General features: G+C 37.1%; 1 protein-coding gene across 1 annotated transcript; it reads left to right on the forward strand.

The window, feature by feature from the left end:
- The first annotated feature begins 14,202 nt into the window (after positions 1 to 14,202).
- On the forward strand, positions 14,203 to 14,628 carry LOC139734607 (sodium/calcium exchanger regulatory protein 1-like). The gene has a single exon (XM_071645391.1). The coding sequence runs from the start codon at positions 14,203 to 14,205 to the stop codon at positions 14,626 to 14,628; it is 426 nt and encodes a 141-aa protein (XP_071501492.1).
- Positions 14,629 to 21,449: the final 6,821 nt, after the last annotated feature.

The raw sequence follows: 21,449 nt of genomic DNA on the forward strand, positions 1-21,449 counted from the left end.
TAACACACACATACACAAGCACACACACATACACACACACACACACACAAACACACGCACACACATACACCCACAAGGTATACCTACATATTATATATATATATATATATATATATATATATATATATATATACATGTATATATATATATATATATATATATATATATATATATATCAACAGCAAAGGGTTTCTCTGCTCGGAGTCTGTAGGAAGGTATTGATTCACAACAATTAAAAGTATAATGGGCGCGCTCACACTGCATGACTCATCTGTTATTTGATTTATACCATCTTCAAAACAAGATCTGTCATTAACTTCACAAAGCCCTATGGGCAAAAAAAAAAGCAACGTCTTTCACAAAGTTTCCTTAATCACTACTGTTGTGCAGCTATATAGGGCAAAATGTTCTACGTATTTACTGTGATATTATGAGATCAAAATAGAAAATTGTATCCTGTATCATTCTTACAGTCACAAGGCCTATCACACAGGCGCTTATTTTGCAGCATGCTTAATACATACATGTATTGTAGAATTGAAATAGCAGATATAAGATTCGATTATATCTATTTTAATGTCATGTGATGAATTAGTCGCTGTTTTTTATGCTTTATAAGAACGTGTCTGTATAGGTGACTACACTGCTCAAAACACAGAGTTGATTTCTTTCTCTGTTGTCAACCGGTGTCATTTCACAATCAAAACGATTTGCCTGTCAGTGAACTAAAAACTTTACCGTCACTTCCATCGTTGCGAACAACTTTGACTAACTTTTTTGTCTCACAATTGTTATTATCCATATGTATATATATATATATATATATATATATATATATATATATATATATATTATACACATTTATACATATATATATATATAATTTATATACATTTATGTATATAATATATATATATATATATATATTCTGTATTTGAAACCACTATGTATACGTACTACATTACAATGCCCACGCTGCGATGGACGAAGAATAGATTGCCGATATAAGGATAAAAAGTAATGCAATTTCCTGTCTTTGACCTAAAATAAGGTTCCCGTTTCACAAAATTTGAAAAACGCTCATAAAACGAATTTTATCGAGACAAATTAATGGGTCATTAAAGAAGTCACATCAGAGTAAAGATGTCGGTGGGGGCAAAAAGCCACGACGATGTCACGAAATGAACTCTGTCGAGCGTGCATTGGCTGAGTTTATTTTTCCCCCTCACAAAGATATTAAACCGAATCGCGGTTAATTAAAAGAAAGAGAAAACAACTCTTCTCTCCATATTCAACTATTACTCACTGACATAATAAAACTATAACTTGAGCTTTGTGTCACGAGAAAAGCAACGCAAGGTTATGTATTGCTGTTTTTCCTTCTCTTCTCTTTTTCTTGTACATTGTTTTATGTACAAGGTAGTCAGATAAATCTTGATATAATTGATACAGACTTGTGAGTGTTAAATTATCTATCATTGATTCTTTTTTATTCTTTCAAATTCCACACTTTTTTGAAATGTCTGTTTGAATCAAGAGATAACGAAGAGGGTTAAAAGGGAAAAGGAAAGTACAAGCGCTGGGGTTGGACCTAATCTTCTCCGAACTTGACGAATTTTACCCTTCTCTCATTGGTGCTCCGCGAGGGTTACAACATAGCTTCTCGACAAGTTTCTATCAAGATCATATAGGGATATTCACGTAAGAATGGATGCCGTATCTCCAGTTTTGTGGTTCTTGTATTCTGTCTGGGAGAGTGTTGAGATAGTATTGATGACAGAGGTAATTCCAGATTGAAAACGAAACCATGAAGCCAAAACCAGAAGATGAGCGCGTGTCTTAAGATGAACTCCTTAAAGTCATCATCGTCACTACCAAACTATGGCTCTCGCAATGCACTTCCCATTAAACTTTGGAAATTAGACACATAAGAATGATAAATTGACATGTACTTCACTCATTGTGAATACATATCATCGAAATTGGATACTTTCCCAATATTGTGTCAATAGATCTGTCGCAGAGTTTCTGTTCAAGAAGTATAGTGTAGATCTTGGTGTATCAAACAAAATTATCGTTCTTTATATGGTTATCACAATTGGTTATACATGTACTGAACTTTATCTCGAAGTTCCTGAAATGGTTAATCTACAGAATGTCTACAAACAATACATTGATGTACATTATGCATCTGAGTCGCTGTGATCTGTCTAAACGCACAGCTTGACAGTGCCAAATCTGTTCTGCGAAGGTTCAAAGTGACGATATTTAGTCTACGGATTGAAGGGAATCGTTCCAATTTACATAACGATCTATAATTGACAGCATTGATTGAGATCTCCTTATCCAACGCTCCTCTCGCAAGATCTGCCTCGTCCTAGATTAAATTCTAACACAGAGCACCAGATTATTATAGTGATTATGCTCGTCCCATTTTCATTCTTTCTCACAACATCAATATTCACTTGTGTGTGCTCGACAAGCAGCCGAATACTTCTGCTAACTCCTGTAAAGCATCAGGGCTAATTAACCGTTTGAAAGGAGGTTCGGAAACATTTTCACAATAACTCGAATGATGAACTGAGTGAATTTCAGTTCATCACAACAAAACCTCAACTTAATTCTGAGTAATTTTTATGTTTATCCTGTGTCAATGCGAGGAGACTTAGTGTGCAAGTTGATTAAGAAGGTCAACGGTTGCTTGTATCAATGTAATAAATGTCAATCTGGGTATTCAAACAAAATTGTTCATAGGCCTTATTTACAAGGATATTCTTCCCAGAAAACGTTACAGTCTCCATTACTATATTCTATATAATAATATATGTCGTAAATGTCACTTCCTCTCAGATTGCATCACAGAGTGGACAGCTATGAAGACGTCCTTGCTTTCCTTCCATGTACATATTATTGATTTTCGCGAGGGATGATAATGTGGAAATTTGTCTTTGTATATAACGTTTTTATTATTTATTTTGTTGTTTTACAGCCCCATGCGTGCGCCTCAGAATATTTTTCTGGAGCCGTAGCGCATATCACCACCACTGTCATGACCATGTTTTTCTTTCCTTTGGAGAGAGAGAGAGAGAGAGAAAGAGGGGAGAACGAAATTGACCCCTTCCTAACCTGTTCTTCCCGTTCCGCCTCATTAGGCCCCTGATATCGCCCCTATTACCCCCACTATGGAGTGGCATATAGAGTGGCAATTCTTCACCTTTAAGAGTAACCTCATACAGATGATACAATATGACTATCAATATGTATTTCAATTGACGTAGCCATGCTTGACCGATAAGTTTAATAACGAAGATCATGCGACACATCCGCTATTAGGCTCACATCCCTGTTCCGATTCAAATATAATCTATTTGTCTATTAAATATTTTCATAGTATAACTATATTTTGGCCTCGGACAGGAAGCACGCACTGTTGCATTTGCCTCCCTTCCCCGTCCCCCATGTCGTGTCGGGGTTGCCAGTAGGTCGACAAGGTAGAGACTATATTTGTTTGTTTGTTGGCTGGTTTCATTTCCATCCGAGAAGATGGCTGGATAGCCCATATTCAGCCTCAATAGCTGGTCTTCCGTGGGGTCCAGTTGGATGTTAGGCGGGACCACTTCACCGGGTTAAACACCCTACTCTTGGCAAGGAATATAAATGAAGCGGGATCTCTTACGTGCACGAGTTGTGACTCTCTCACACACGGGACCTCCTTAAATAAAATTATAATGTCCTATCTGAGGGACACAGCGTTTTTGCCTCTAGAGGAGACGGTATGATTACACACAACATAGCCCAGTGGGACTCGGGAATCAAACCCAGGTCCTTTGGATAGTGAGGCAGACTCGCTATGGACTGAACTATATACTCACCGCAGGGCTAGCATGAAGACATCACAATCTCACAGGCATTTTGTTTGGTGGACAGCTTCATGTGGTCGATCTATTCTCATGGTCGGACATCCGGGTATTTTGCGTGTCACGGGGTCATGGATAGCGGTGGATTGAAAACAAACAGTCGCGTGAGCCTGGCCTTCTGGAGGGGTAACGCTGTACGTGTTTTCTGCCGGGGCGCCCCGCGAGCACAAGCTGTACTACTGTAGCAGTGCGGGCAGCAGGATTAGGCCCTAGACTAGGCCTACCCTAAATTAGGCCCTACCTTAAGCCTACTACAGTACTAACGTTATATAGGCCTATAGACCTACCTGAAGTTTCTATGAGGTACTAAGTAAACGTAGATATCGGGGTAGGGCCTACTCAATGAGGTTCTACAGCACATCTGGCCATTTTCGGGTCGTTGATCCAGAGTCCTGCCGCGATTTCATACGGGCACAGGTCCAGTCCGGCTGCCTTCAACTTGGCAAAATACCGGGATCCGACCGATCGATCGACAGGATCCAGATTTTTAGAATATTGCTGGCAAGACATGATGTATGTATCTCATGAATAAATGACAAAATGAATACTAGTAATGAAAAACAGTCCCCATGTCTGCGTAGAGTTGCACATAAAACGCGTCGCACATGCAGGCACAGCATGCAGTATGCGCATTATGCATAGCATATGCAGGCTTAGCGCGTGCAAACCGCAAGCTGTTTGTTTTCACTCCAGTCAACCGGAAGTGACGTGTAGCCGACCGCAAGAATAGCCCCATTATTATAAAGTTGTTATTTTCTTACGTTTCTGGACGATTACTCTCCAAACTATCTATCATGAGCAATACCAAATATATCCTTTTCAACGTAATCACTGCAATCTTATTCTGAGTCTTGGTGAGAAATACGCACCAACTGAACCATAAATGCACTATTAGCAGCAGCAAAACGACAACAAAATACTAGTAAAACGACTTGGCTTTATCACTTTTGGGCTCTGGAGTGGATGGTTGCACTCTACACAGTTTATGATAACGAAATGCAGATATAGAGCAGAAACCGCAGTATCCCAGTTGAAAGTGCCTTTGGCTCAAACGACAAATTGTGAAACTAAGAAGGGCCGCCGAGGAGAAGTTTGTAAACTGGTGTACAAACTCTTAACCTTACAGCGAGTTTAAGCAGAAATTTCGATTAGTTCGAGAAGGTGTTGATGCGTGTGGTTTGGTAATATCCCTGACTAGGTTTGTATATTGTTTGGTTCCGGTATAATGGAGGAATTATATGGATGACATACAACGTTGACGTCATAGTCGTCAACATGCTATGGTTGGGGGGGGGGGGGGGGAGGGGGCTTTGAATTATTCCTTCTCCCACTCCCATCCTTACTAGGTTGTTTGAGATTCTTTTTAACATTCTACCTACGTCTTATATGTGATTTTTCGGCTTACCCAGTCTTTAACTTACTGCATACGACCCCATCCTGTAATATCTTTCATGAATTATGTAAAAAGGCATGGACAGAGGAGTGAGTTCTTGCAAAATTTAACCCCATTTATGTCCTGAGGCACTGTTTTATGAAGAGTTAGAATTGATTATAATAGATGATTTCAAATGTAAGTCTATGGCAGCCTGTGCTGTACTAAGGAAATCTATAATCGATTATATCTTTTGATAACAGCTCGATGTGGGAAGGTCCCTGTTATTTTAGTCATGGTTGTCATCACAGTAGAGGGGTGCTTGTGTTAATCTCCCCAAAGGTGAATATTGATGTGTTTCAGGTTTTTCGAGATAATGAAGGTAGATATATAATGTATAGATTGTAAGATACAAGGTATCAGATTGGTATTAGGTAATGTTTATTTCCCTACAAGAAATCATGAAAGCAATCAATTGATATTTTGGAAAAAGGTTTGTAAAACTCTTGCTAAAATTAATAAGAAAGGGATCCGGTGATAGTAGGCGGTGATTTTAATATGATTAGGGATATTGAATAAGATTATTTTGGTTATTCCGTGGATAGGACTTCAAATAGAATTAATCAAGCAATTGAGGAATTTATGTCAGAAAATGATTATTTGGATATTTGGAGAATTAGGCATCCTTTGAAAAGGCAATTTACTTATACTACAAAAAAAAAAATCCTTTAATGCAAAGTAGATTGGATTATTGGATAACTAAAAAAAAATCGTTTCATGCAAAGTAGATTGGATTATTGGATAATATCCGAAAGTTTGGATGAAGTAAGTATAACACGTGAAATAATTCCATCCATTGCTCCGGATCATCATGCAATATTTTTGCATTTATTTGACAAAACAGGAAATAGATTGGAAAAAAGAGGAGGATCATATTGGAAATTTAATAATAGTCTTTGTGAAAATCAAGTATATGTATGAGAGATGAAAAAGGAAATTGTTAAATAAAAAAAAGAATTACAATGGAAATACAAGATAAAAGGTTGTTCTGGGATTTTGTGAAGATGAAGATTCGTAGTTTTACACAAAAAAAAATCTAAAAGGTTGGCAAAAGAAAAGAGAATGTTAAGAAAGCGATTGGAAAAAGAAGTGCGGGATTTAGAACAGATGCTTGTGAATGATATATATGAGTGAAGAGATTTTGGAAAGATTGGAAAATACAAAAAAGGAGTTAAGGTAATCTTATAATTATGTAAATGAAGGAATAAAGATTCGATCACGAGCTTCGTGGTATGAAAGTGGAGAAAGGGATTCACGATATTTTAATCAGTTGATGAAAAGGAATAGAAAGAGAAGTATCATTAAGAAATCGAAGATATCGGATGGTGCTATTTGTGGTGATGAAAAAAATATAGTTAAAGAAATTGGGAATTTTTTATTGTAGATTGTATAGTACATTAGAGAGAAAGGATACAGAAGATTGGGATGTACGTTTTTTCAAGATTTACCAAAATTAAAGGAGGAATCTCGAGGATATTGTGAAGGTTTGATAAGTAATGAAGGGTGTATCGAGATATTAAAAGAATTAAAATTAAATAAATCGCCGGGGAAGGATGGTCTGACAACTGAATTTTATAACATATTCTTGCCGGAGATTGGAGGGGTAGTAAGAGAAGCCTTAAATGAGGCATATAAATTAGGGGAAATGTCATCTTCACAGAAGCAAGCAGTAATTAAGTTAATTGCTCAGGATGGGAAAGTCCTTTTTTATTGAAGAATTATAGACCGATATCTCTTCTTAATGTAGATTATAAGATTTTAACAAAGATTTTAGCTAAACGGATAAGGGAAGTTTTGAATGAAGTTATTTTGGGAGATCAAGTAGGTTATATCAAGGGAAGAAATATTGGGGAAGCCATTCGAATTATAGATGATATGATATTTCACACATCTCATTATAATTTACCAGGGTTTTTATTGGCTATAGATTTTGAAAAGGCTTTTGATTCTATTTTATTTCCCATCAATTTCTTTAAAAGGTTTTGCTTTCTTTCGGATTTGGCCCGTCATTTCAAAAGTGGGTAAAAGTTTTGTATACAAATGCTTTGAGTTGTGTCTTGAATGAGGGGGTTTCTACTGTTTATTTTAAAGTGGAGAGAGGTGTTCGACAAGGTGACCCACTGTCTTCTTATTTATTTATTTCATGTATGGAAATAATGGCACATAGATTACGAATAGATAATTTTGTAGAAGGAATAAAGTTTGGAGATGAGGAAATTAAATTAGTTTTATATGCAGATGATATGACTATTTTTATACGTAATGAGAAATCAATTTATAGGTTAAAGATGTTGTTTGAAGAATTTGAAAAAATGTCGGGATTAAAGATAAATATGGATAAGACTAAAGTATTCAGATTGGGATATCAGCATTTGCAATTGGATACTTATTTTGGAGAAACAGTTGATTTTGTGAAGATACTTGGGGTTTTCTTTTCTTTAGATGAGGGAAAGAAGGAAAATATGAATTATAAAGAGATTTTTAGTAAAATAAAATTAATCTTTGGAAGCAAAGAGATTTAACTTTGATGGGAAAGATTCAATTACTTAAAGTACATATTTATTCAAAAGTTATATATCGAGCTTCTCTCACTCCAGTTCCCAGGTGGGTTTTTGATTTCATATGGAAAGGAAAAAGAGATAAAATTAGAAAAAAATATCTTGTTTTTAGATTACAAACAAGGCGGGTTAAAAATGATGAATTTTGTAGATGTAGATATAGTTAAATCACAGCGAGTTATGTGCGATGGGTTAAGAAACTTCTTAATAAAGATGAAAGTATGAAATGGAAGCAATATTTTGATTTTGTTACGAGAGACATAGGAGGAAAATTTATATATTTTTTTTTTTATCTACCAGTGCTGTTGAAAGTGAAAGCTCCATTATTTTATAGGGATCTATTAGAAGTGTGGGTAAATACGAAACATATGAGAAGTAATGTGAGTAACAGTTTGTATAGTGGCAATGTTATAATATTTAATGATAAATATATACGATGAAATAGAAATTGTATATATGATGAAAATATGCATAAAAAGGGAGTTTATAGATTAAAACATATATTAGGAAATAATGGTGAATTGAAATGTGATAGATATTTTAGAGATTTAGGTTTAGGAGTTAAAGACTTTTTTTTTGGTTAAGATGTGTCTATGAAAATATATCGATGGATTGGAGGAGAAATATGAGAGAAAAAGAAAAAGATATTTTGGAAACTGATTTTATCATGGGAGGGAAAACAATTGATATTAGCAATTTAAGATCAAAACAAATGTATTTGCAATTCCTTAAGGAAAAAGAAAGTGCAGTACCGATTTTTGATAGAATTAAGCAAAATTATGGGTTTTCTGTTAAGGAGATACAAAATGTGTTTTTAAGGCCAAGACAATGTACATTAAATAGCCGATTAAGAATGTTTCAGTTTAAATTGGCGCATGGTATTGTTTATACAAATCACCATCTTTTCAGGTTTGGTTTTGCTGTAAGTAACTTATGTTCTTTTTGTGAAAAAGAAGAAGAAACATACAAACATTTATTTTACACTTGTGAGCGTGTGAAATTAATCTGGGAATTATGTGAAAAAATGACAGAGGATGTTGATTTAAAAAATTGTATTTGGGAAGAAATTCTGTTTGGGAGGAAGGAGGGTAATAGGGGAAAACACCAGTTGTTAAAATTAATCATATTTTAATTTTGGTTAAATATTTGATTTTTAAAAGTAGAGAATATGGAAAGCCGCCTACATATAATGAAATAAAAAATATCTTAGAGGATAGATTTGAGGAAAAGAAATTAACATCAATGAGGGGAACTTTAACTATTCATCTTAGTAAATGAGAAAATTTGAAAGTAAGTATGGAAGGACCAGCAGCCAGATGTCCATGGGGAAGGGGGAAGGGAGGGGAAGGGTAGTTGGGAGGGGAGGAAGGAAGTAATTAAAGGGAATATCGATTCCATTTGGGTGTATATCGATTTCATTTGGGTGTATAGATTGATAATGTGTTCAGTTTTTTTTTTATGAATGCACTGTCATGCTGAAAGTACAGCTCCATTTGATTTTAATGAAAGTAGGTATGCAGTGTATGTTGTTGTTCTGTTTTTGTTTTGTTTTTTCCGGTGCAATACATATTCTTTACGAATGTACTGTTTCTGCTGAAAGAAGAGCTTGGCTTGATTTCATTATAATTGTGTTTTGCTGAAGCGTGAATTTTGTAATACATGTGATTTGATCTGTTATGAAATTGTATTGAATATGGAATCAATAAAAGATTATGGAAACCCCCCCCCCCCCAAAAAAAAAAAAAAAAATAGATAAAGCGGGGCCCTGGGGGCATTTCATGAAGCGTTTTGGTCGGATATTTTTTCTGACAAACTGTTACAAGCTCCTGAAATCCTTCCATCTGATTGGCTGAGGGTATTTTGTCCGACAACTTTGTCGGACGAAATGCTTCATGAAGCCCTGATGTAACAATAAGCTTTGTGATTTTGAACTTTAAAACTTCACGGAATCACAACAGGATTTACGCAGGGACTTTAATAAAGAAATTAGTGAGCAGTGGTAAACACGGACACAAATTACTAGTACGTATTTGGACTCCTTCTCCAAACGGTTTGTCCTCTTTCCGGGTGCAATTCGTTCTGATATTACCATCACGCAGATATTGATGTCATCAGTCAAATTGAGCAATGTTGGGTTGTGACTACCCCACAATTCGAGGTTTTTACTCTCAAAGCTAAAGTCGTATACATGTATATGCTATATATATCCTCAATCCGACACGGGAGAAAATGTCTGGCACATGAATTTTGTCAATTAGACCCTACTGGTAGCTCGAAATTCGGAAGATAGCATAATAATAAGTCGCTGTCTGGGATAGTGAAAGTAAATCTTGCGAAATCCATTTGATTTTGAAAGCAGACTGATGAGGTGAGAGTAATATGCCTAAGATGATATCAGAGATCATAATGTTATTGTCAAAATCAATTTTCCGCGGACTGCCCTAAGTAAAGTGTCCCAGGTCCCACCTTATCGAAAGTGGGCGAGATAGGAAAATGAAGGTTTGGGTCTGGAACCAAGCCTAACACTTCAATAACATGGTAGAGTGTTCCCTTCGGTTGGTAGGGCCAGGTGAGGGCGGTCCAGAAAGATGACTTCAGATATAGATGCCTTTGAATTTTAGAGAAATGTGCGCCCCGATATCAATCTAATGCGAACTGAGGTTTTGCTGTTGTCTGAATGTTGTAATCTAAATGCTAACAGCCCCTCGTCCATCATCCCTCTTATACCGCGGGATTAAGTTGTCAGGAAACTGTCTGGTCCACATATCACACTTAAATGAAATTGCATGCAATGTGCATGAATAAATTAAAGGAAGCAATAAACATGGCTTGACAACATCAGCCCGGAGCGCTGGACTCTCTGCGGGGTGATTATTATTTTTCTATGAAATATAGTTTCTTTGTCGTAATACCAGATAAACTTGATACACTCAAAAGATCAGCGCCTTCCATCGGAGGCTTCTCTTCAGTTTCCAGTAGATATCATCATGATACATGATGCGTGTTACAATGTAAATCCTCGTCTTTATTGGAACTGTTACTCCATGGGAAAAGAACTCGTTATCCCACTATATTTACCTCTGCTGCGTGTTTGTGCGTATGTGTGTCTGTGTTATATGAATGAAATTTGTGCAACTTGACAAAAGCATAAAAAGGGAAAAATCAGTCTGGACTAAATATTGTATGCCCGGTTGAAATCTCAAGTCGTTCCTAAGTGCAATGTACACAAACATGCGACCACATACACATGCACATACGCACACACACATTTATTCATACAATATAATAGGCTTATACATATACATTTATATTCATAAGATTTAAGTGTGTCTGCAATGCATTATGAAGTCCTACATCGTCATAATTATGACTGATTAGCTGCTATACCGTCAGTGGTTCGCAATTCTGTATAAAAACCATGTAATGCAACAGTAATATAGTATAACCAAACATCTGTCGACCACTAATCTAGACTGAGAATTGATTTTTTTTCTCTCTTGTTTTCATAGGACAATGACACAGGCTTATAACTTACTCTTATTAAAGGGTGAAACCTCAATGCATAGTGGATTGAGTGAATACAGCAACACAGCGTATTATAAAGGATACATCAAACGAAGTTCGAGGAAAATAGGACAATCAGTTGAAAAGTTATAAATTTTTACAGTTTCGGTGTCGCCATCGATCGCTTAATGAGAAGATTACTTTAGTTCGTGACGTCACACATGGACAACAGTGTAAAAAAATGTAAAGAGAATTCCCCAAAATTGCATTCCTCATGAAAAGTACACGATGTGTCGTTCCCTCGACTCGTTACCAACATACCAAGGGTAATATCATTCCCCCTGCTTTCTGAAAGAGGTTAGTCAAGTGCCCTTTCATACATGCCAGGAAAGTGAAAATATGTTGAACTTTCCTTATACAGTTTCTTTATGTCTTCCGCACGTGATGTCAAAAATTTTTGTAATCTTCTCATTCTGCGTTGGCGGCACCGAAACTTTAAAAATTCATAAGTTTTTAAGTGATAGTCCGATTTGCCTCAAACCTCCTGATGTGGTCTACCTATATACTGCTGCATTCCCTCGATCCACATGCCTAATTATGGTTCCAAGACATTTGCTCCTGCGACAATTGCTCCCATGAAATATCTGCACGGTACGCCTAACATAGATTCTAACAACACACATAGCCCTTACCCTAATCCTAGTCCTCACATCGAACTAAACCTAAAACCCTATCACAACCCTTACTCTAACCCTAAGTCCTTAGAGAAAATAAGACCGCAGCAATTGTTGCAGGAGCAAATGTCTTGTCACCGCCTAATGTGTCTCATGACAAAACATCAGTTACCATAATGACGCCATGGAAAATGTGATGGCGCCCTTCAATTTCATGTTTGCGCTGCATTAGCTGATCAGAGGCAGAGTTTATCTCAATCAGGAAACTTGTACCCCCCCCCCCTTGTTCGTCATTACCATGGCTATCTTGTAATGCCCCTGTCACAATAGACTGCAACCGTTTGCAACCGTCAATTTTGGTTCCACGACAGGCTACAATAGGCTTTAACCGCCGTCGATCTCATTGCAGGTCACAAAAAGGCATTCACAAATGCAACAGCTGCAGTCGTACAGCAAAAGCGACTAGAAGAGACCATTGCACAAGTATAAAATCGAATTAGCTCGTATTTTACTCGCATATACTCGTGCGAGTGGTTGTGGCGTTCACACATTGTTATCATCATAAAAATATTGGCGATCAAGGTAATGCAATCATTATTAGTTTTACTGATGACATCTAGCCTACTGAATAGCTAAGTTTTATGATTACCCATGTTGACTATAGAAAAAAAGGAGATAACCAAGAATTGAAATAGATAAATTACAATAGTATATCTCCCCCCCCCAAAAAAAAAAAAAAATGCTGAAAGCTTTCTTCAAGGCTGTATGAAATCAAACGCAAACTATCATGTTTTAATTTTCGCAAGAATGTGTCGTAGATGCCACAATTCATTATTTTCTTTCTCAATTGTTTATCTTCTGTGCTCATATTTTATTGTGTTCGACATAAGGAGCAGTTCATACTATCACATGACTTAATGTAAGTGTTATTTAGACGTAAGGTAATGGTTCATTGTTTGTATGCAGTCTTATGAATAAGGCCCCTAAGATGGACTGTAAATAAAATTCACATAATATCGTACACGATGTATAACCATATTGCACAAGGATTTTGGCCCATTAAAAGACAAACAAAAAACCTATGTCATATCATTTCAATGATGCAACTAATATGGTGTGACTCATAATATATTCCTCCACTGTTGAAATGGTTTGTATTCACTAAACTATAAGAAATCTATATCATTGAAAAATAATTTTGCATGTTTCTGTATTTGAAGGCTTCTCGGGTTGGTGTCAAATTCATAGCCAGCGTCTGCGCAGTAACATTCGAGGCCAATACTTGAACCACATGTGAACAATTACAGATGTGCAGAGAAAGAAGTGTAGCTTGTGTGGACAGGACTACTCAATATAATGTTTTGCTGTATAGCAGGGGTTGCAAGCTTAGCAATATCTTACAATAAACGACACGGAATGAGACTAGTGTGAGTGATTGCCTGGGACGGCTATGAGACAGGAAGTGCTAAGGGGAAATGTGCAGGCATGGGATGATAATCACCTTGCCATCCACAGCGGGGCGCTGCTCGGTAAGTAACGGCTGGGTTGCCGTTTTTCAGGCAATTCTCAGGCTGCACTGTTGCTGCTTCTGTGCATGTATTCAAGGAAGATGCATGTTGAGAGTCGCAGTACGAGCCGAAGCAGCCGACATTTCTTCGTGAAGAGGCCACTGTTCATACTGAATACGCCGTTTGGCCGATGACGTAGGGCCTGCAGCAGGCAGCCGAATGGATACATAAACAACTCAGCACGAAGAGTAGAGTTACATGGCTGGCTGAACAGAATGAATGGTAACTGAATCTCCCGGTTGCGCTCAGAAATATACAGTACACTACAATATGTATTTAAGCACCTTTTTCACTTTCGTGTATATTCGCGTGGCAAAACTACGCTCAGGAATAACGGAAGCCAAAGGTGCTGAGATCTGGCTGAAAGGCGTGGTAATACGCAAAAAGGTAAACACTGTCTAGCACTACGAGCCGGAAAACACATTAACAATTCATATGTTTGTATTCTCATCCGTGTTTCATCCTTATGATAAGCAAAACTGTAATAAAGGCTTTTTCAGATACATTGTATATATACACGTACTTTGTGTCAGGAAGGGAGAACATGCAATGGATGTGGTGGATATGAGCGGAGAATGGGAGCTCGTTTCGAGCGAAAACATGGACGCATTTCTAAAGGCCTGTGGGGTGGGGATGATTCACAGAACCATGGCCGCAAGGGTCAGTCCGACAGTCTACATCAAACAGAGCGGTATGGAGTCCTTCGAAATCACCACCAGTACTCGATTTCGTGATCAGAAACTTTGCTTCACGGTGGACCAGGCCTTCCGCAGCACGATCCCTTGGGAGGACAGCGAGCGAGAGATGCTGGCCAGATGGGAAGATGGTCGATTGGTCATCAGGGTTGTCGGCGACGTGGACGGGAGCGAACCCGTTTTCGCTAGGTATCTTCAAGGAGATCAACTCGTCCTGGCTCAGAGCAAGAAGGGTGTCGAGGCCAAGCGATTCTTCCGGAAAATTGTCAATAAGACGTAGCGCAGGAAGCGTTCTGATTATCTTCCTACGAAGACAAACACGAAAAGTATGTAAATGCGACAATATTGACATTGATCCGGTGCAGCTGAACTAGATATAAAAAAGGGCTTTCTTAGCTCTGTGATACATGGTTTATCATTCATAATAATGGCAGGTTGTAGATCGTCTTTACGTTTGCTAAGTAGGCGCCTATCCAGCAGCGCGCCTTTTGATCCTTATTACAACATGATGAAGCATAACGTCAGCAGATGAAACAGGTGAATGGAACAGGCTAGCTATAGTTCATAGCAGGGAGATCCACTTATAGGATCTTTATGAAGTAGAATGTGTTTAAAAGGAAGAGTATATCTTTTCTTTTGGGACTGCTTGAGGCGCAACCCAGTTGACAGTATTAACGCAGCTTGATATACCTCTTAAGCCGTAAGGGTAACATAAGTACTCTAAGAATGAAATGATAGCGCACAGTCTTGCCAAATCGCTGCAGAGAAGCGTCACACAGTGTAATTGCTTAGATTCTAAGGGTATAATATCAAGATGAAAGATACCAAGATATTGCCAACTCCTGCCCCAACAAATAAAAAGGAGTACTAGCTGCCAGTATATTTTTCATGAAGTTCACTCTGATGTATATGCAACCACGTGTTTACGACCTCCCCGACGACCTTCATGGCAACCTCCTCGGCAAAAAACAAAAAAAAAAAACAAAAAAAAAAAAAAAAAACTGCATTTATTACCGTCCTATCTTTGAGTGTTTGATTTGAGAATGGTTTATACATTCCGATAGTGTTACAATGGTTGGTTGGAATGATATTGTGCGTTACTGTCAACGTAAAATAATATACTAAACCAGACCATTTTTAAATGTGTATTAAAGTGCTATGAGAAGCTTGTATGTCTATATACTGCGGTTAATAGTTACACAGAAATGTTCAGAATCATGATACAAGGCGATGGTTTGAGCAAAATTGCATGTTAGTTGCATACTTTGATACGTGATTATTAATGTTGTGGGAATACAATTTGTTCGGAATGAGTAACCAATGAGAAATGAGTCACAAAGAGATGCTGTGTTTTCCCTAATAAACCACACGTTACTGGTACGACTATCGCCACAGGCGTAATCATACACAGTCATGTAATTGCATTTTGAAATTTAACGAGGTTCGTACATCTCGCGTCTTTCGGCTATGCATTCCAAAAGTACACAATGAAACTGAAACTTAGGGAAATGCATATAAGGTGTAAAATTACACGTACATAAACTTCCATCCTGCATAATGACTCGTATAAGTGCGCTTTAGTATAATGATAGTTATAAAAATCAGACTGACACTATAATACTACAGCGTGTACAAACAGTATAATCTTCATCCTTACTCGGCAATACATGATACGTAATTACTTGCGCAAATGACTCGAAGCACTGCAAATTTATTTCAAATAATACCGCGCAGATTTATTAAACGTACATTTTCTCACTCAGCGTTGTAAATTGCATTTGACAAACTTATTTGACAATCACTTGAGACAACGATGTTTGACAATTCTTGCTCTGACTAACTCTACCAGTATCAGTGTTCTACAGACCGTTGAATTCAGATTTGACGCAATTTATTGGCATCGGTGATTTTCCGACAAGTTTTAGATTGGCACATTCCATGTGAATTTTTGTTGTTGTACCGTACTCTTTATGAAACAAATTAATGAACTATGCATGCACAACATTTTGAAAAATAAGGCATTCCTTGTCTTTTTTTTAAAATGTGGATGTACATGTACCACATACCTCAAAGACTATAATGATTCTGACTCACCCATCAAGCTGCCCCCGTGACGCGTGGTCTTATGTGCTTGGAAATGAAATTTGATGCGGTTTGCATGTTTCACAAGTGATGGCTGAAGTCGATATCTGCACAAGTAAAATCTTGCCCTTTAAGAGGAAATGTACATGTACTTATAATGTAGCTTGTGTTCTGCATGTATTCGTGTAACTAAGTAGGACAGGTTACGCTAACACAGATATTTTGTGTATGTACACATATTGTATCTGTGGGCGTTATCTTCGTCGTGCGTGGTAGTACATGTATTACCAATTTACCGTAATGAATGTAGCATCTGTATTATTGTTGCAATTGGAAAATGCATAATGGTTTTATTTTGGCGATAAAAGACACATTGGCTGATGGAGAATGGTTTCGTCTTCCTAATAAGATTTTCATCTTATGTTTTTCAAACAGAAGTACGGCACTCTCAAATGAAAACATTTTGATTGAAAAACGATTCTCCTGAAAGAGTTACAAAAGTACATTGTATACTTAGTAGTCTGACAAAGGGCCAATGAAAAGAAAGTCTGTGCAGCTAATGACACATGTGCGAATAAAGAAAGGGAGCAGAGACACCGTATAACAAGTGCAGATGTATCTAAAGTGCAAAGTGAAATGTTCTTTTGGGTCACCTCGTTACAATTATGTCATATACAGTGTCATATAGAGTAATAGCCACAAGGATGTGGCATTTTAATATTTCTCTTATGAGCAACACAACCACTTGCCATAACATAATTCCGGTATATATATATATATATATATATATATATATATATATATACATATAGGCCTATGAAATGCATCGTTTCAAATTTACAAAATATCTTTAGATTTAATATATATATGCATAAGTCATCCCTCACTAAATCGAGCAGTGCTACTTCTATGTACACACAAATAAATAAACAGACAACTGCTGTCATGCATACATAAACGCCCGTTTGTACAAGTTTGTTTCTGAAAGTGTGCGGAGCTATATCCTGACGTACACGATATGCCGAATACTATTTTAGTACGCAATACAATGTAATATTATTACATGTATTCGCACGTCTCCCACTTTTCTTCAATCTTGTTCTTTTCTTTATGCAGTACAAGGTGTTTGTTGTTGTTGTTGTTGCTGTTGTTGTCGTTGTTGTTGTTGATTTTTTTTTGTTCAGTGACTGCTAAACCCTGTAGCAAAACCCAGCATTTGAAAGTCAGCTGCTTGGAGGTACAGTTGTATGTCTCAGTTGAATTTTAAGTTGTACACAAAAACATGATTATGATTTTCAAGTTGATATGATTACTGGTTTATGAAATACATGTATCTTGATATCATGAAATATACCTGATATGTAAGGGACTCTATGCAACTGCACATGCATAATTTTCTATATATTTATTTCTCTATTTGCTCGCGTACTTGTGTTATTTTTATCGTGTGAATTGAACACTGTTGTTTGTGGAGGCCTACAAAATGTAGCATGAACAGTATACTTGTGCATCTACAAACATTGAAACAATATTACATCAACAAAAACGAGTAGAATATAAATATTGAATCTGTGATTGCAAAATATATTCAGAAGTCAATTAAATTTAAAAAGAATAGCTTAATCAATTGTAATAATACATTAATGCATATACATTAGCTCACATCTATTTTTAACAAAACATGTACAAATTGCAAGATAGAGAGAGAGAGAGAGAAAGATAGTGTGATATTGATAAAGCAGTATGAGGTTTGTCCCCCCGCCCTCCACCTTTAGAAGACTGCCCAACCCCAAATATTTTACAAGAGTTTAGCTGTATATTATATCTGTTGTCTATATGTTATATATAAAAGAATACAGAAAGCATCGATATTACATTGATACAATTTGATTACAAATGTCATACAGAAACATTGATTGCACATGTATCAATGTATCAAACAATCAAGGAATGTTTTGTGAAAGTGTTTTCTTTCCATAGGATGCTGCCTGAAATATGAACAGGAACAGAAACTGTTGGCCCACATTCACTGATTTTTTTTTTTTTTTTTTTTCTCAGCAACTACTACTACAGCAGGGGCGGATCCAGGGAGGACCGCAACCGGCGCATGCCCCCCCCCCCCCTTTATTTTTTGTTGAAAGAAAAGAAATAAAAGGAAAAAAATGGAGGGAGGGGTGCGTGCGCCCTCCCTTTAATTTTGTAAACGCGCCCCCTCTTTACAGAATTCCTGGATCCGCCCCTGCTACAGTGTACTCCCGTTATAACAAATACAGTTAAAATAAAATTTTTGAAACAATCGAGTAAAAATTGAGGCCCCCAAATTATCATCTATACATCTTTATACACTTTACTGTTCAGCTACAATGAAATCTCGATATACCGAAGTAAAACTGCCGATCCTGAGGACTTTGTTATAACAGGAGTGTGCTGTAGTTACTGCTGTATTGAAAATGCGACATGAAAATATTCACAACAAAAATAAGCTGGATTCAACACAAGCACCATCGATTTAATCAATTATGCATTTCATAGTCTTTCATAAAAGAGACATCAGATCACAAATACATTTTATTTCTGCTTTATTGCACTTTACACCACTTTCTGAATATATTCTGCAAAACCGAAGGCTTAAAAAGTTCCATATGAATATACAACAAGTTAAAAAAATACAATATTTACTATAGAAATCTTTCTGCCACTTGAATAACCCTCAAAACAGTTATCAAAGTAAATGAAAATGTTGATTAAAGATAGTGAAAAAACACATCACATTCTTTACAGACACAGTTTTGTAAGGGGGCTGGGATAGGGAAAGAATACTTAGGTGAGCTTAATGAGTGCAGGAGAGAATGCCTTCTACAAAGAGGCAGTGACACAATGAACTTGGAACAAATACCCAAGCTCCGAAATTCCAACATTGTTACATTTACGTGCAAGTAGTCCAAGGTGGACAAGGCATATCAAATGTAAGTAAGAGATTATTAAGCATTAACAATATCAGAATTTCGGAGCTTGGGTATTTGTTCCAAGTTCGTCGTGTCACTGCTGGCATTCAGGAATAGCCTGGTGGTAGTGTCACTGCCCATCAGAAGCAGTAGATGACAGATTCGATTCTGGCTGGTTCCTTTTCCCCGACAGGTTTGTTAAAAATGTAGATCAGCAGTTGCGATCTTACAAATTCCATTTGTACAGAGGGAGACAAATTGAAGAAAACTCATACCCTATAACAATAGCTGTTTATAAAATGGGTTTAAGAATCTAGCCAATCAGAAGCGTTGGAATCAGTCATGTGTGCTATCTCTAGTTTTCTCGCTAATGCATGGGAGTGCAAAAAGTGCACAGTAAAAGAAAAAGAAAAAAAGAAGCATAACAGTGCTGCATTACTGTATTTCATGGCCGATTACCAAACTGCTCTGTGCAGCTAGCTGTGCACGGGGCATGAACCTCAACAACTGCTTTAATTCACATCTTCGTCTGCATGGCAAGTCATAGAGCAGCCACAGTGTATTGACATATTGAGTTTTACCAGCTGATATTATAATTCATGGACCCATTTTATAAAACAAATAATGCACAGCTGAATTTAAAGGTACTGTTTACCATTGGGAGCAGTGATTTAAACTTGTCTGAGTTATCACATTTGATGAATATGTGTAGGTCACTTGCATCACAAAACAGCCTACCATATAAAAATTTTGCAATAAAGCCTAAAATATAAGGAGATATCACTATTTTTCTCACTAAACCAGAACTGTAGATGGTTTAGTCTAGAAACAATTATATTATAACTAACGATCACATTTTGTATATTGAACAACACTTAACATTGATTATACTGATTAACTTTTTTACACCGGTTGTTTTGTATCCCCAACTCACATTTCACAACTATTTTGAAGCACTAAAGCTGGGTTTTTGTTTCATCTGCAAATGGTAAACAATGCCTTACTAGTGGAGATGCTGCTCACATTCAGGTATGCACAATGTCATGCAACATACACTTGGCTACCCCTCATGCATGTTGCACCATTGTGAATACCGTCAAGTGAGCTGCATCTCCACTAATGCACTCTCACCTCAGCATTATTTGCCTATTATGACACTATGTGGCACATTGATAATCATCTTAGGCACAGAGACAGTTAAGCAGTGTATAAACCTAACCACTCCTCATGAAGGAAACAGGAAAAGCGTGATATGATTATGTGTGTATGACGTATGCAGCAAATTTTAGTATTTGTTGGATGCTAATTCGGTGCATACAGTCCCATGCAGAAGGCTTTTGAATTTAAATATTTACATATGAGACAGGCACTTAAGTAATTACAGGATTTCAAAAATAAATCTTGAACAACAAGCAATAATGTTCACAGGCATGTCAGTTGCATGTTAGACATATCAGACATTTAATACATTGGTACATTGGTACATTCATTCATTCATACATTCATTCATTCATTCATTCATTCATTCATTCATTCAAGTGTATGGCACAACTTGCCTTGTTGGTACTGTTTGCTGACTATTGCTAGTCACCTAGGGTGAACCACAAGAGGTTGGCATCTTTCGCCTGATTTCTTGTGTTGTTAAGTTGTGTGGGTAGGTAGGTGGACCATTTCACTAGGTGAGCACCCTGCTCTTTGCGATGAATGAAAGAATGAAGTAGGATCTTTTACATGTGTGAGTCATGGCTAACTCACACAAGGGACCTCCATTTAATAATGTCCGACAGACATTAGTGCATGTACACTACAAAAACAAAAGAAATCGTTTCAGTGTTTTTATGTACTTTCCCTACGTGTGCATACATATCAGTAGCTTTCTAAACATAGGTCTCCTCATCAAACTCTTTACTCAGCAGCCCAAAGCTAAGCAATGCAATCACACCCTTAAAGACACAAAAAATCATAAGTCTGGATCTACTCTGTTGAACAAGGCTGGAAATTAATGCTGGTCACTCAACTGCCAGTGGCTAGTCCCAGACAGTCAGGTTTTCAGTGCTTGCTTCCTTCTTGGTAT

Source organism: Diadema antillarum, unplaced genomic scaffold, assembly GCF_040938485.1.
Source record: "Diadema antillarum isolate AM-2024a unplaced genomic scaffold, OU_Dant_1.0 seq00000533_RagTag, whole genome shotgun sequence".
Classification (NCBI taxonomy): Eukaryota; Metazoa; Echinodermata; class Echinoidea; order Diadematoida; family Diadematidae; genus Diadema; species Diadema antillarum.

Bases quoted from the DNA above. Each gene is read 5' to 3' on its own strand.
- LOC139734607 (XM_071645391.1), top strand. From the start codon at position 14,203: ATGGATGTGGTGGATATGAGCGGAGAATGGGAGCTCGTTTCGAGCGAA.